At 48.1% G+C, this 15,127-nt stretch overlaps 1 protein-coding gene across 10 annotated transcripts in view; it reads right to left on the bottom strand.

Moving 5' to 3' along the window:
• Window positions 1–15,127, bottom strand: part of Gas7 (growth arrest specific 7) — a 156,088-nt gene that overhangs the window by 5,687 nt on the left and 135,274 nt on the right. For all 10 annotated transcript variants that reach the window (XM_046422191.2, XM_058572026.1, XM_058572027.1 and 7 more), the window contains 4 exons: window positions 13,845–13,919; window positions 8,808–8,886; window positions 3,315–3,443; window positions 2,421–2,544 (listed from right to left, as the gene is read on the bottom strand). In XM_046422191.2, the coding sequence (XP_046278147.1) occupies window positions 2,421–2,544; window positions 3,315–3,443; window positions 8,808–8,886; window positions 13,845–13,919 (407 nt within the window). The remainder of the gene's footprint in view (window positions 1–2,420; window positions 2,545–3,314; window positions 3,444–8,807; window positions 8,887–13,844; window positions 13,920–15,127) is intronic.

Below are 15,127 nucleotides of genomic sequence, written 5' to 3'. Positions count from 1 at the left end.
AAGAAAACTTGGGTGATTAAAATAGAATCTTGGGAAGGTTGAAGGTGATTCCCCCCCCCCCCCAATCTAAATGCCACAGGGAAAAGATGTTATATACAAAAATAGCAACAAAAAGCCAGGCAAACAAACTTTTTTAAAAAATGACAAAAAAAAAAAAAAAAAAAAAAGAAAAGAAAGAAAGAAAAAATAAAAATAGAATCCAGGGCAAATATTTGTGATTCAAAGGGTTAATTTCTATAGAGAATTCTTATCAGTAGTAAGAACAAGACCTCAAAAAGAAAGGAGGAGACAAGTTAATTGGTTCACAGAAAAGTAAGTCAGAAATAATTTGTATGTTTTAAATGTTCAACCCTGATCAGAGAAAAGCAAAATAAGCAAAACATTTTTCAGCGGCACACCAATGATTTCAAAGCATACAATACTCAAAGGTTTAGGGAATAGGTACTCAGAGATACTATAGGTGAGTACCTTCTCTGGTCAGCAATTTGGAAATATTCATTGAAATGAAGAAAAACCTTCAACCCAACATCAAAATTCTCTCTATATGCAGATCTGGTCTTACACATAAACAAATTTACAGTTCTGATAAGCATTGCTGGCTTGGTAAACACTCTGAAACAATCTAAAAGTCCTAAAAAATCAATTAGGGCCCTCTCCTGGGTCTATACCCAAAGGACTTAAAAACAGCATACTACAGAGTCACAGCCACATCCATGTTTATAGCATCACAATTCACAACAGCTAAACTGTGGAACCAACCTAGATGCCCTTCAATAGATGAATGCATAAAAAGAATGTGGCATATATACACAATGGACTATTACTCAGCAATAAAAGAGAATAAAATCATGGCATTTGCAGGTAGATGGATGGCACTGGAGAAGATAATGCTAAGTGAAGTTAGCCAATCCACCCCCCCGCAAAATGCTGAATGTTTCTCTGATATAAGAGGGGTGACTCATAGTGGGGTAGGGAGGGGGAGCATGGGAGGAATAGACAAACTCTAGATAGGGCAGAGGGGTGGGAGGGGAAAGTAGGGGGTAGGGGGTTAGAAATGATGGTGGAATGTGATGAACATCATTATCCAAAGTACATGTATGAAGACTCGAGTTGGAGTGAATACACTTTATATACAACCAGAGATATGAAAAAATGTGCTCTATATGTGTAATATGAATTGTAATAAATTCTGCTGTCATATATATATATATATATATATATAAAATAAATAAATAAACAAAAAAAATCAATTAGGGGAATGATGAAATCAATTTGGATACAATGATATAGTCAGACATTGGGCAATTGTTTAAAAATCTGAAATGCATAGATGGATGCATAAATAGATTTAGAGGAAATGAAATGGGCTACTTCTAAGATGTATTAACTTCAGTTCAGAATACAGAGTATAATACGATCCAATTTATATACAGTTGAATATTTAAAAAGTGAAAGCACTCTGAAGTATTGATGGTGGTTATTTTTGGCAACTAACATTTTATACTCTCATATGCTGATTATTTTTAATTTTATTTAATTTAATTTTTGATAAATTAAACTAATTTATGTACAACTTTTTCCTCTCTGGGCTCCATTCCCAATAAATATATTAGAAATTTATAATAATGCTTCTGGTTCTAGTAATTTACTGTGATGCATTATAAGAATCTGTATATTAAATATTATGTTTATGCCACATTAGTTTTGGCTCCAGTTATTTCTGCCCTACTTTATTACAAAATGTCCGGAAGGTGGTTGCTTCATTTCATAATGAAATCAATTGTAACAGCTTCACCAGAAATTGAGATGAAAGGGACCTAAAGATCATTCAGGCCATAATTTCACAGCACACAGATTAATTCCAGAGGCAATATGCATTGCCCTTGCCTGTTATGAAACTTGATTTCTTTTAGAAACAGCTATTGAGTTTTTAAACATTTTCTAATCATCCTTTCCCTTCCTCCTTGTGTACTGGCTAACCTTGACCACTAGGTGGCAGCAGACACCAGCACACTGGGGGAAGGGGTAGAGCCTGAAATCTGGTGGTTATTTAAACAAAATGCAAGCAGGGGCCACTGCTATACCTCAGCCCTCAGAGTAGCACTCCCTGGGGAGAAGGTGCAGCTTATATGGGTGAATAAAGATCTGAACTTCTGTGGGTTTTAATCAGGGACTGAGCCCTGAGCTCTTGGCACAAGGAAGAATTTATCTACTTCCTGGTCAGAAATGCAGACCTTAGGTCAGAAAAAGGCATTGCTGGGGAGACCATGAGTCCTCCAGCGCCCCCCCCCCCCCCATGGCTTGGGAACAGCCTGGCCTGCTTCCCTCCAATCCCTGGATGCTGGGTAGAGGTGCTGGGCATGCCCCCTCCTGTGTGCTAGTTAGTGTGACCAGCCCGGGTGGGCCGCCCAGGGGCTCACCAGCCTGTGTGGACTTTCTCCGTGCCTTCTTGATGTCCTCCTCTGTCTTGTTGCTCAGCTTGATCTCCAGCTGCTGGGTCTTCATCTCCAGGTCTCTCTGCCGCTCAGTGAGGGCTTTCCGGGCCTGGGGTCCAATGACATCAAACAGAGAAGCTGTTATGAAGCTTGCAGCCTGGGGGTGGCGGGGCTCAGAGCCATGTGGCCCAGCTACCCCTTTCTCAGCTCAAGTCCTTCATTTTCTGTTTGCATGGATGATGCCACAGTGGCCCCACGGGACCAGACAGTCCCAGTGCTGCTACCCAGCTAACTAGCGGCGGCGGAGCCCACAGACCAGCTCCCCTCATTCCTGCTGGTGGCACCAGGCATGGCATTCCAGAGCCTTGAGCCCCCTGTGCCCCTCATAGCACCTGCCCACCCTCCTCCTGGTTCCATGTGGTGGCTCACTCTCTGCCTGTCAGTGGAGACAGCTGGCTGGGTGTTGGGTGCCTGCTCTCCAGGGCCTGGGCTTAGTCCAGGGCTGCCACCAGCAGTCCTGCCCAAGATGTGACTAACTGTAGAAAGATGAGCTATGGGACCTTTAGAAGCAGATGATCAACCAGGAGAAAATCTGCAGGAGGGTCCCAGACACGGGGACCACACATAGCAGCACATCAGGCTTGGTGTCCCATTAACTCTTGGAGCAGTCATCTGAGGTCCACAGGGAAGTGTCTCCTGCCTGCCCTCTGGATGGGTGGGGTTCGCGGGTGGGCCATGAGGCTCGGATTCCCCTCCCCCCTCATCTGGGGACAAGGGCCCCTGTTGTGGCACCCAGAGTCACAGCTGGTTTCCTGGCCCACCCTGTTCTAGCAGCCCCTGCCTTCCCCCGACTCCCACCCCAGCGTCCTGGCTTCTCACCTTCTCCACCGACGCGTAGCGGCTGGCGAGCTGCTTGCGGAGGTCAGCGATATGGTGGTCACACTTTTTCATGTCTTTCTTGAAGTTCTCACGAAAGTTCATTAAGGGCTTCTCTACCTCGCTGTGAAGCTGTGGAGGAGGGTGGAGAGGACACTCAGGACCCAGGGCATTAGCTGCAGTTGGTGGGGACCGTTCTTCCTCTTTCCCCAGCAGGTGACGAGTGGGGCTGGGGCAACAGCCTGGGGGGACTGGAAGGCTAGAGGTGAGTGGCGGTTCACCAGGTGCAGCAAGTGTAGCTCTGAGTGGGTGACAGGAAACTTCAGATTCTCCCACTAACTAACTACTTCCTCCTCCTCCAAGATTTCACATCTTTACTTTTTAAAAAACTTTTCATTCCAAGTTACTTTTTTACTGTGTATACTGATCATGCACAACAGGTTTTGAAATATGTCATAGGTATGTAAGTGGTGTGTCACTTAAGGACGGGGACAGACTCTGAGATGCGTTGTTAGATTCTGTTGTTCCTTCACCATCACACAGTACACTTACACTAAGACGGCTATGACATCACAGTAACAACCTCTGGGACACCACCATTACAGACAGAAACTTCTCGACTCTAAGTATACACGGTGACGTAGCTTAGTTAATTCACACGTGCACCGTGTCCCACGCTTGCTTGTGTACCACAGCCTCTGGTACAGCTTTGCTTGGGTGTCCCTTTCCAAACTGGGAGCTTTCTGGGGACAGAAACCATGTCATCCATTTGTGTCCCCCAAAACTTAGCACAGTGACTGCTAGGCAGCTCAATAAATAACTGTGAGGGGTGCCGTTCAATTAGGCGATCTTAGATCTTTTCTATTCATTGAACACCTGCTAGGTGCTGTGTGCCTGGAATATAAAGGTGATCTGGACGTGGTCCAAACCTCGAGGAATTCACAACGGGAGCTGCTGAAGGTCTGCTGGTGATTCACAGGGGTGACTGTCCTGACTGTATCCACAGGGTTTTGTTCTCAATTCACAGGGCTGGAAGGAGACCACCCCTCCTATTCCTAAGAAAGGGAACCACTTTTTCTGCTTTGTGATGACTTAGGTAGCATCAAGTTTTTAAGCTTTTTTTCTCTTTTTTTCCTTCCCTCTTTCACATTACACCCCATCCTTTTTGAGAATATCTTCAGAGCGTTTGACTTAAGTTTGGTTGCAAGCATGAAATTTATGAGAAAACAGATCGATCAAGGTAGCCCTGCCCTGGTAGAGCCAGGGACAGCCTAGGTGGTGAGCAGACAGTCTTGCTGTTGGATGACCTTCCAAGACTAACAGAGAGCCAGCCACCCAGGTGCCATGTGCCTCCTGATACCGATTGTGTCTCCTATTATTTATTCTTTTGAGCCCCTGAAACTTTCCTCATCCAGGAGAACATCACCACCCGGTGGCAATTTTATTAGGAGGCTACAAACTTGAGAACCCATGAGAAGAAACAAATCTCTTCCCCTAGTGCCCTGGTTTAAAAGTGTTCCCCAAATTCCAGATGATGGAAACTTAATCCTCCAATTCACAAGATGGTATCTGGAGGGGGCTTCTGGGAGGTACTTAGGAATACATGAGGTCATGAGTGAGATCGTCAGGATGGCCCTGGTGGCTTTATAAGGACAGATCTGAAAGGACATGTGCTTGCTCTGTCTTGCTGTGGGATGATGCCCTCTACTGTTACAACACAGCAGGAAAGCCCTCTGGATCTTGGGCTTCTCAGCCTCCAGAACTTTGATCAAAATAAATCTCTGTTCTTCATAATGTACTCAGTCTCTGGTATTTAGTTATAGACAAAGAAAACAGAGGGAGACAATCACATACACAGATCAGGCATTTGCTGAGTAGGAGACGGTCCATAACTCAGTTGCCATGGAACCAGCTGACTGGGGTCTCTGAGGGTAGACTCAAAAACTCTGGGGTGTCTTTCTGAGGACTTGGAAAAACAAGTGACTGCAAGACTTTCCTGTGCCTGGGAGTGACCTGAAGGAGCTCCTTAACATTGAAGACTCATGGGTCCAGCCCCAGGTTGTGTGGTCTGGGGAAGGGCATCCAAGTCTTTCCCCAAACTCCAAACAACAAACAGGAAATAAAGCTACTAGTTGTCTGAAGTGATTCAACTGTGCAAGTGAGGACCCATGGATTCTCCAACTCTCTATCTATACTAAGTTCTTTTTATTTTTTTAATATTTATTTTTCAGTTCTCGGCCGACACAACATCTTTGTTTGTATGTGGTGCTGAGGATCGAACCTGGGCCAGGAGAGCGCGCTACAGCTTGAGACACATCCCCAGACCCCTAAGTTCTTTTTAAAGACATAATTTATTTTCTTTAAACAAGATGGCTTGGTATCTTTTAATACTCATATTTAGCTTTTCCTGAAAGTTCCTGGGTTAGCCTCTCCTCTATGGGATGGGCTAGGCCACCAGAGGAGATTCCTCCCCTCTCCAAAGCTCGGCTGACTTTGATACTTCTTTTCACCTCGTACAATTGAAGAGAATAGGTAGAAGGGTTTAATAGTCCTGGGAAACATTCATCTTGGCCACATGCATGTGTGGCTATCTGAATGGACATGGGAGTGGGTACCTGCATGTGGACCTGTGAGTACCCAGTAACCAGGTGAAGGGCATTCCTGGGGGTCACAGTGGCTGATCTGACTCAAATTCTTCATTTTGCACAGGAAGAAAAGAAATCCCAGGGATGCTGAGTGACTTGACCGACGTCACAAAGCTTGTTAGGGACAGCTCTGAGCTAAAACTCATTATCCTGCTTCCCTTGTCCCCAGAAATCTGCTGCCGAGTGCAAGGCTTCTCCTGCATGATTAGATTTTCTCCCATCAAAAGGAATTTCTCTTTTCTCCCTTGTTCTACAGGAGCCAGTGGCAATACCGATTCTTCAGCGACCTGTTGCTATTAGCAATGGTCTGAGGTGGTTGACAGAGAAGCCGGAAAGATTGCTCTGACAAAATTGCATTTTTTAAAGAGCTTTTACCCCCGACACAGACCATTCAGAGCAAAATTTCCAGGCGCCTTTTAGAGCAGACGTGAAAATGGGTTTTACGCATAGGAAGCCACATTATCCGTGGCAGACACACAAATCCTTGGATCCTCTTTCTCAAGAAATTGCCGTGAGACCACTAGGAGGCTACTTTGATGCTCCAAGGCCACCAACACGGAATGGATGGACGGGCTAGAAGTAGCAGAAGCTCTCGTGGCAAAGTCTGTTTTGTGCAGAACATTCGTCATATTGCTGTGGTCAGCTGGATGGTGACATTTGTGTTGCTTCATGAAAACCAACTTAAAATGTTCTGAGCGTTTGGAGGGATGGTTCTCACCTCGTTGCTGGCACTCCTGGGGGAGGATAGAGGGCTCCTTGAGGAACCCAGGGCCTTCCCCAGCTGCTGGACATAAGCTCTGCCATGGAGCCACACTCCAGCCCCAAGGTCTTGTTTAAAAGCCACTCCCCTACTGAAGAGAGAGCGTGTCTCAAAGCAAAAATGGGGATTTAGTTTCCCATTTGCTCCCACGTTAGTAGTTAGATCCACTTGGAGGCGTGACCATGGGCTGAGTCCTGTCTGCTCTGCTCAGTTGTGAGGTGGTGAGGCTCTTTTGCATGGTAGTTGATAAGACGGAGAGGGATGGATTATATCCAGTACCCTGGGGATCCAGCAAACTGAAGCTCCCAGTCATGCACAGCCCTGGCTCCTGGCCCCACCCCCAAGCCAGGAGAGTGGCAGCCCCAATCCCCACCCCAGCATTCATCTCACCGGTCAGTGGAGGTCAGGGGCCAAGACAGGAGAAAGGAGACCTTGGGGGTCGGAGCTGCCGCTTAAAAAACTCACTGTTTTGTATACAGCACACCAAAGACACCAACCCATGGAGCTCCCTTCTCTGCCACAGCTTGGAGCAATCTTCCCAGGAAGTGCTTGACCTAACCTGAGCTCTGCTTTCATTAGCTGGGAACTTGCACGCCTCGCTAGGTGTCGGCTCAATCTTGGGGCGCTCACGCCTTTTGGAAGCAACATGCTGCCAACCCAGCCCAGCTTTCCTACAAAGCTCTTATGGTCTTAGTCCTTAGAGTCATTCATTCTGTGTGCAGAGGACCATGATGGGTTACAGCGGGGAGACCTGGGCATACGGACATATTCCTGTGCTCCAAGAGTACACGTCATTCAGTCCCCAGGGCGGAAAACTGCAACTGTTAAGTGAGAACAGAGCTAGCAAGTTAAGAGGACCAGTGAGTGCTGAACATGAGCCCCAGGAAGAGCCACGTCTTTGAGGAATATCACCAACATATAAGGAGGAAAGTATTTAAATATTGAGGGTGTGGGGCTCACAGAATTCAAGCCCTCTACTGGAATGTCCCCTTGGGCTGCTATATATGACTGGTGATGGTGGGATGACAGAAGGAAGCCAGAGTCACCAGGATAGTGCCCCTCTTGAGGTCCCATCTTTAGAAGGCAGAAGGCAGGCATGCTAATGGGCATCTCCATCAGTCATGCACACTTTAGTATGAGTTATCTCAATGAGACACTTAGTTTATGTTTTACTTAAAAAGTAGCTGAGAGCCAGAGAAGAATGTTGGAGGTATGAGCCAGGGAGTAGAGATGGCAGGGTCATTGAGAAATCTTGAGACAAACAGATCTGAAAAGATGGGGTGAGAGACTCTCAGAAGGCTCCATGTATTCATGACTTCAGAAAATATTTGTGAAGCACCTACTGTGGGCTAGGTACCATCCTGATCCCTGAAAGTGGAGTGAGAAGGACTGAAACATCCCTGTCCTCAAAAATAAGTCCTGGTGTTTAGTGTCTTTAGAACCAAATGAAAGGAAGGTCATTTATCCATTCTGAAATTTTACAGCAACAAATAAAAGCAAATAGTTTTCTCCCTTGGGCACACTCTAGTATTTCCAGACACCAAGAAGAGATAGAACATGCCAATCCATTTCTCTGAAAGTCTGGCAAAGAGAGACCAGGTGACATCACTCTGGGGTCTACTTTAGAAACTGGAGGGTGTCTCTGTTTCCCACAGATGTACAGAGAGCGCCAAGTAGCTCCCAAGAACAGAACATTAACTTTTCAGGAGTTTTTCTTGAGCTGACCATGAAACATAACCATTATTACAAATGAAATTATGAGAACTTATAATTAACACTATTTTAAGAACCAAGGTCATAAATAGCAACTACTATTTCCTACTCATGTTGTACTATTTATTATCCAAGCCCTGGGTGGAGATTGCTGATTATTGATGTTACTTGTCTGCATCATGAAAACATTGTTTAATGATGTCCTACTCTAGTGTGCACCTTTTCCGACTCTGTCTTCAGCGACTTAAATGTGGTAGCTTGAGATTTACACCACAGGAATCAGGCAAACGCTACAAACTGGAGAGATGGTTGCTAAGCATGTATCAGGGCACCACTGTGTAAGACCAGCCCAGGTCTCAACTGCAGGGAGGAGCTTACCTTGGCGGAGAACTTGAGATGAACCTCTGCTTCATCTGCCAGACTCTTCTTCACCTGGGCCCAAGCTTCTCCCAAGGAGCTGCAATGGGTAGGACATTATTAGACTTGGGGGACCCCAGAAAGGGCTGTACCAACCTCAAGTCTGAAGCCTCGGCCCATCCTAAGATGATCTCAAGCTTACAACTTGGGAAGGTATACACCATTCTAAACTTTGGATCTGGAGGAGGCAGAGGCCAGGCACAAACTATCTAGAGGGCCAGATTGAACCAGCAAAACCAGGGCGAGCTAGCTTACAGTCCCCAATGTCTTGACATCACCATCATTCCCCCCCACCCCTGGATTGCTAGTGAGGTGTACAAATGTCTGCTGGTAATTCAAGGAAGGTGGACAGATTCATTTTTAAGGAAAAATTCCTCTGGAATGGAAGGTACTATGAAAAATGCTTACAAGCAACTCTGTAGCTGCTTGGCTTCCAGGAGAGGCACAGATGGACCATTTGGGTCTAGGGACATGGTAGGTACAGCCACATGCGGAGAAGGCCACCCCACCCCCTGCCCGCACATGCTCAGAAGTGTGGCTCTCTGGCACAGCTTCTGGGTTATGTGCCCGACTGCTGCCCATAGCTTACAAGAGAATGGCCAAGTCCTCTTAGTGAAATCCCCTCTCCACTCCAGAGAGATGCTTCCAATAGATGAAATCTCCAGATCCCAGAGACTTTCAAAGGGATATGACAGCTTTCATTATCTGGAACTCCTCAACCTCACTGATCATTCCATATGATCCCCTGCCTCCTGACCTCTTCAACCCAGTCAGTAAATCCAGGCTGAAAGTTGAGTTGGCTTCATTTTATCAAAAAGCCACTTCCCCCAGAGAATTCATTCAACTTGAGTGGGAAAAGCCGATTAAAAGACAGCTCGCTGCGACACTTCTGGGTTCCCCGCTGAGCAGCCAAGCGGCAGCTAAGAATGACCCAACGGAGCAGAAGGATCCCTCTGAGCCAGGGTCCAGAGTGGTGGGAGCACGTGCTCAGGTCGAGGGAGTTGTTTGTGGGAAATGACACTGATTTTTATCTAAGAGTCTGAGCAGCAGAGAAAGGTCCCCTGGGGAGCCCCACAGAGCAGAACTGGAGTGAGTCTGAGACAATTCCAGCTGTGGACATTTGTCTTTGCCTGAGCTCCAGGAAGCTGGTCAAGGCCATAGGCGGTGGCGGGCGCGGCACCGTAGGTGGCCTAGGCATCCCATCTGATCCTATAGGTGGGCAGGAGGTCCAGGGCCAGGGAGGGGTAGAAGCCATCGTGTCCCCCAAAATGTGCAAGGCAAACTTAATCCCCATGTGACAGTGTTAGAGATGGGACCTTTGAGACGTTGATCAGGCCACAAGGGCTGTGCCCTTGTGAATGGATTCATACTGATGGACTTTCCCCCTGTCTTTCAGTGCTGAGGATGGAACCCATGGCCATGTGCAGGCTAGCCAAGTGCGCCACCACACGGAGCCACACCCCGAGCCCTTGGATGAACTGAACAGATGGTGCAGAGACAGCTGTATATCCACAGGGACAAAAGGAACCTTGACCCTTCCTTCATGCTATACACACGAATGATCTCAAGTCGGATTCTAGCTTTAAAGTGAAAGCCAAGGTGACACGTGGCTTACACAGGCTGTCCTAGGACCAGTGGGACCATGATTAAAGAGAGGTGAGTGGTTTTTGCCCCTAGTAGCTGATTGACACAGAGCAGCCGGTGAGAGGTACAAATGAGAACCACAGAAAGGCCCTGGGAGATGTCCAGAGTTTTTCCTATAGAGCTGAAATTTGCTGTCAGCAGAGTGCATGGTAAGGGACTGGCCAGGGACATGTATGGTGACCCGAGAATGTTAGCTGAGGGCTACTGGGAGAAAATGAACAAGCAAAGCATTGAACAAGCATTGTCCTCTCACCCAGGACAATGGCCCCACCTCCAGACTAGGCATTTGCAAGTGGAAGGACATTACTCCAAACATTCAGATGAGCCCATCATGAGCCAATGCACCCCCCACGCAGGGCGACCCCTTCCTGGCACTCCTAGCCCCTCAGAGCCACTTCCAAGTGTGTGGAAATATCATCCTGAGCTCTGCTAACATGTACCTTTAATATGTCAATCAAAATTAAAATCATTAGAAATTTTAGAACAAAACCCACTCAGAAATTCTCTCATTTAAGAAAACAGATAGACGTCGTTCTGTCCCAAAATATGGTTTGAGGCACGCCAAATCAAAAATGCAATGTGATCCTGTCACAACTGTCAACCAGGAGAGACCCAGATCCCATTTCCTTTCTGCATAGGAGAGGAAAACGGAAGGCAGAATACATTGAATTCTGTTTATTCACCAGCACGCACGTGTCCTCAGAAAGCCAATCTGAACACGGCGTTCGGGCGGCACAAGCCTCTCTAGCCCCAACCCCCCACAGCTTCCTAGACGGCACCCAATTTCTCAGCTTCGTTTTGCACTTGGAGGGTTTTCAAGGTGGGCTGGGTTCAACACCCAGATCTGTGTATAAACGCATAAAAACATTTTGCACACTGTGTGGAGGGGGTTCACATGTGCACACGTGTGCCTGCTGGGGGCAGTGTGTGCACGGGGTTACCAGGTGCAACAGTGACGGGGATGTGCACCCGTACAGGCGCATGGGCCAGTGCTTGTATGTGTGTGTTTGTCTCATGTGTGTGCAGCATGGCGGCGCAGACCTGGCATGTGGTTTAGGAGCATATGCTGGGTGTGCTGGCAGGACACAGTGTCCTTGGCAGCAGCCCAGGCCCGGGAGGTGGAAGCCGGAAGACTCCGAAGCAGCACAGTGGTTGCAGGGCACGGAGAGTCTTAGGAAAGTCCCTTTCCAGGCAGCAGGGGCTACGTTGCCTGTATGTCCCCTTCAGCATGGAGCAGAGGGGCCAGGAAATAATGAACCCCACTTAGTCTGTGGGAGAGGCAGTGGTCTGCGGGGCCACCCTGTGGCGTGTGGCTGGCCGGGTTGGTGAAAACCATTCCCAGGAGGTGGTTTGGCTGTGCAGTCAGCCCATGCGGAGGCCTTAATCAAAGCCACATTGATTTGGCAAACTCTGTCCCCTTGCAGGATTTCAGGCCACGAAGGCAGACTTGGACTTGTTGAAGATCACAGCTCTCCCACAACCACAACCATCCCTCAACAGGATGGCTTCCTTCTGGGGGCTTCACTTCCCTTGTAGGAGGACTTCAGAGAGACTTGTGCAGGAAGGTCAGAACAGAGAGGGGACCTCTGGGGACCCCTTCAACTCTTACCTCCCGAGAGTCTTCATTATTATTATTTTTCATTGAGATAAAAATCATGGAACAAAAAACGAGCCCACTTAATGTGAATAATCTGGTGTTTGGCATGTCCCCTATGTTGTGTGACCAATGACATTTTCATCACCAGTCACAGAGGAAGAATTTGGGCCCCCCCCCCACACTTGCTAAGCCCTAATTCCTGATGAGGCTGCTATTTGGGGACAGGGCCTTTAGGGAAGTAGTGAAGGGCTCTATGAGGCTAACGGGTGGGGGCCGGATCCCATAAGACGAGTGTTCCTAGATGGGACTCCAGGAAACTCGGAAGGTCCCCCACCCGGCCCCAGCACACGCCAGGATGGGCTGTGTCTGTATCGAGAAGGTGACTGACTCAGAGAAAGCCCTTGCCTCACACCAGCCCTGCTGGCAACCTTGATCTTGAACTTCAGCCTCCAGAACCGTAACAAAATAAATGTCTGAAGTTTAAGCCACGTTCTGTGATATTTTGTTATAGCAGATTCATCAGACAAATTCCTTCCAATGGAGCAGTTTCTCCCGTGCCCCGCTCCCCACGTGCCATGGTAACCACTAATCTGCTTTCTGGCCATATGGATTTGTCTACTCTGGATGTTCCGTATAAATGGAATCGTATGCTCTAGGACCTCATGATGTGTCTGGCTCCCATCATTTAGCATAATGTTTTTGAGCTTCATCCACATAGTAGCACGTTTTAGAATTCTATCCCTTTTTATGGATGAATGATACTCCATTGGATATCCATGGCTAGGCATGGTGCATGCTATTTAACTAGTGGACTCATTCATCCCTTGCTGGACCCTGGGTTGTTTCTACCTTTTGGCCATTATGAACAGTGCTTCTCCGTAAATGCCTGTTTGAATTTTCAATTCTTTCGGGTATAAACCTAGGATGGAATTGCCGGGGATGGAGTGATTCTATGCTTAGCTTTTTGAGGAACTGCCAGTCTGCTGTCCAGAGGGACTGTCATTTGGCATGTTGCCAGTGATGAACAAGAGCTCAGACTCTGTTTAACAGAGCAGAGAAGGCTGGGCTGAGCGTTGGTCCCACTCATGGAAGTTGGGAGGGTTGCAGAGGAAGCAGGAAGCAAAGCCTGAGCCTCAGGTCCACAGGAGGGAGTTCCAAGGGGCGAGGCATGAAATCCTCTCATGCCCAGTTTCCTCCCACCCTGCCCTCAAAAGAAGGGGATCTGGAGGTGGGCATCTAAGGCTGTTGCCCAGCTACAGGGGAGAGGGCAGGGGGGATTCTGACATGCTCCAGCACCTGGCAGGAGGGCCCTGGCTCATTAGAGAGAAGACAACATAGACGTCCCCACACATAACATGGACATCCTTACTTTGAGTCACAGGTACGTACCTTGGTTGGGCTCAGGATGCTCAATTTGAACTAAGAGCATCCTCCCTAAGCCACAGGTGGACACCTTGAACTATAAGCATCCACAATAAAACCTGAGCACCCACCTTGAGCTATTAGCACCCATCTTAAGCCATGGGTGCCTACTCTGAGTTATAGTGCCCCATCTGAGCTACAGGTGCACACCTTCAGTCCCGAGGACATATCTTGAGCTATGAGCCACCAACTTGAGCACGGATCCCCCCTCGACCCAGGCTTATGGAGACCTTCCTTCCCCATCCAAAGCTCACTCACTGTTCCAGTGATGGGTGAGGAAGGCTCTTCAAGGTCCCCTCATCCTCCCCAGTCCCATCAATCTCCTCCCAACTCACCCTTCCTCCTGTGCAGCCAAGGAGTTCTGAGAGAGCTTAGCCAGGTTCTTTGCATATTCTTCTTCAATCTTTATCCTGCCAAAGGAGAAAACCCAATGCATCAGCTCACCAGTGCGGGATGGCGGACAGGAGCTGCTCCTTGTCACGTAGCAGCTGTGTAAAGGGAACCACTGGGTCACGACAGACCGTAAGCTCTGACAGTGTGTGGCTCTCAATATTTATTGAATAAATGCATGAAACCGTTTGAACCTCTGTCTCTCTAACTGCACAGCGGGCATTTCCGCCTGCCTCCTGGGGCTTATGAAGATGAGCACTAACATTTGCACAGCTCTGGGCAAAATCCTGGATACACAGGTGCCCTTATCTGAATGAATGCTACTTACACAGACCCCAGGGGATGGATGGCCACAGGTGTCTCCTTCTGCCTTCAAGCCTGGACTCTGATTTTTAGACCCTCCCAGATGGCCTCAGCCTCTTTGAAGCAATAGAGCATCTCTACCTTCTCCCACCCAATGCCTCTAATTGCAAAGCACTGTCAAGGGCATGAGTATTTCCATGGAAACCGGTCAATGTCCAGGGCCGCAGCCCGATTCTGCTCCCCTGGGGAGGAGAGCTACCTTGCGCAGGGCTTCCAGCAGGTAGGCCCTTCACACACTTGCAAGGTGACTCTCTGGGGAGTGTTCTGTGTATCGGGCATGTCTGTGTTAAGTGTGTTGTCAAAGGCGTTGCTCACCACCTCAGCGCTCCCTGGGACCATTGTGGGAGGCAGAAGAGCTATGTTATGACAACCGGAGCTGGCCAGAGGGATGGGACCCTAGAGAGCCCCTGGGTAGTCATGCGGTACACAGAAAACCTAAAGGGCTGCAGTGTTTTATTTCTGGGTCACTTGGGTGCAGAGAAGGTGGCTGACCATGCAGCAGCAGCATTTTGCATAATAATGGTCACACAGTTTGGCACAGGGACTCATCCTCTTGTTCCTTCTTGCTCTGCTTGGATCTCATCTATACCTCTAGCCAGTCTCTCGGTCTCCCAGAGCTGAACCCTGGTTTCTCTCTCAATTCTGTTGCTCCCTCTCCAGCCCTCCCAGGATTACAGACTGCCAGCCTGGACCTCCAGACTGTGGCCAAGGCCTCTTGAAAGCAGATCCAAGCATGTCACAGTGCCAAGGACAGGCCAGGGCAGAGAAGGTGCACCTGCCATCTGTCTCCTGAGCCTCACCTCCCAAACCAGCCTGCATCACCTCCATCTCCTGTTCTGCTTTCTTTAGTGGAAGCCACAGCAAA

Source organism: Marmota monax, unplaced genomic scaffold (genome assembly GCF_021218885.2).
Source record: "Marmota monax isolate L192 unplaced genomic scaffold, Marmota_monax_Labrador192_F-V1.1 WCK01_AAM20220418_F8-fsc00243, whole genome shotgun sequence".
NCBI lineage: Eukaryota > Metazoa > Chordata > Mammalia > Rodentia > Sciuridae > Marmota > Marmota monax.
The sequence above is the reverse complement of the archived record's forward strand: the minus strand, read 5'-3'. Positions and strand labels throughout refer to the sequence as shown.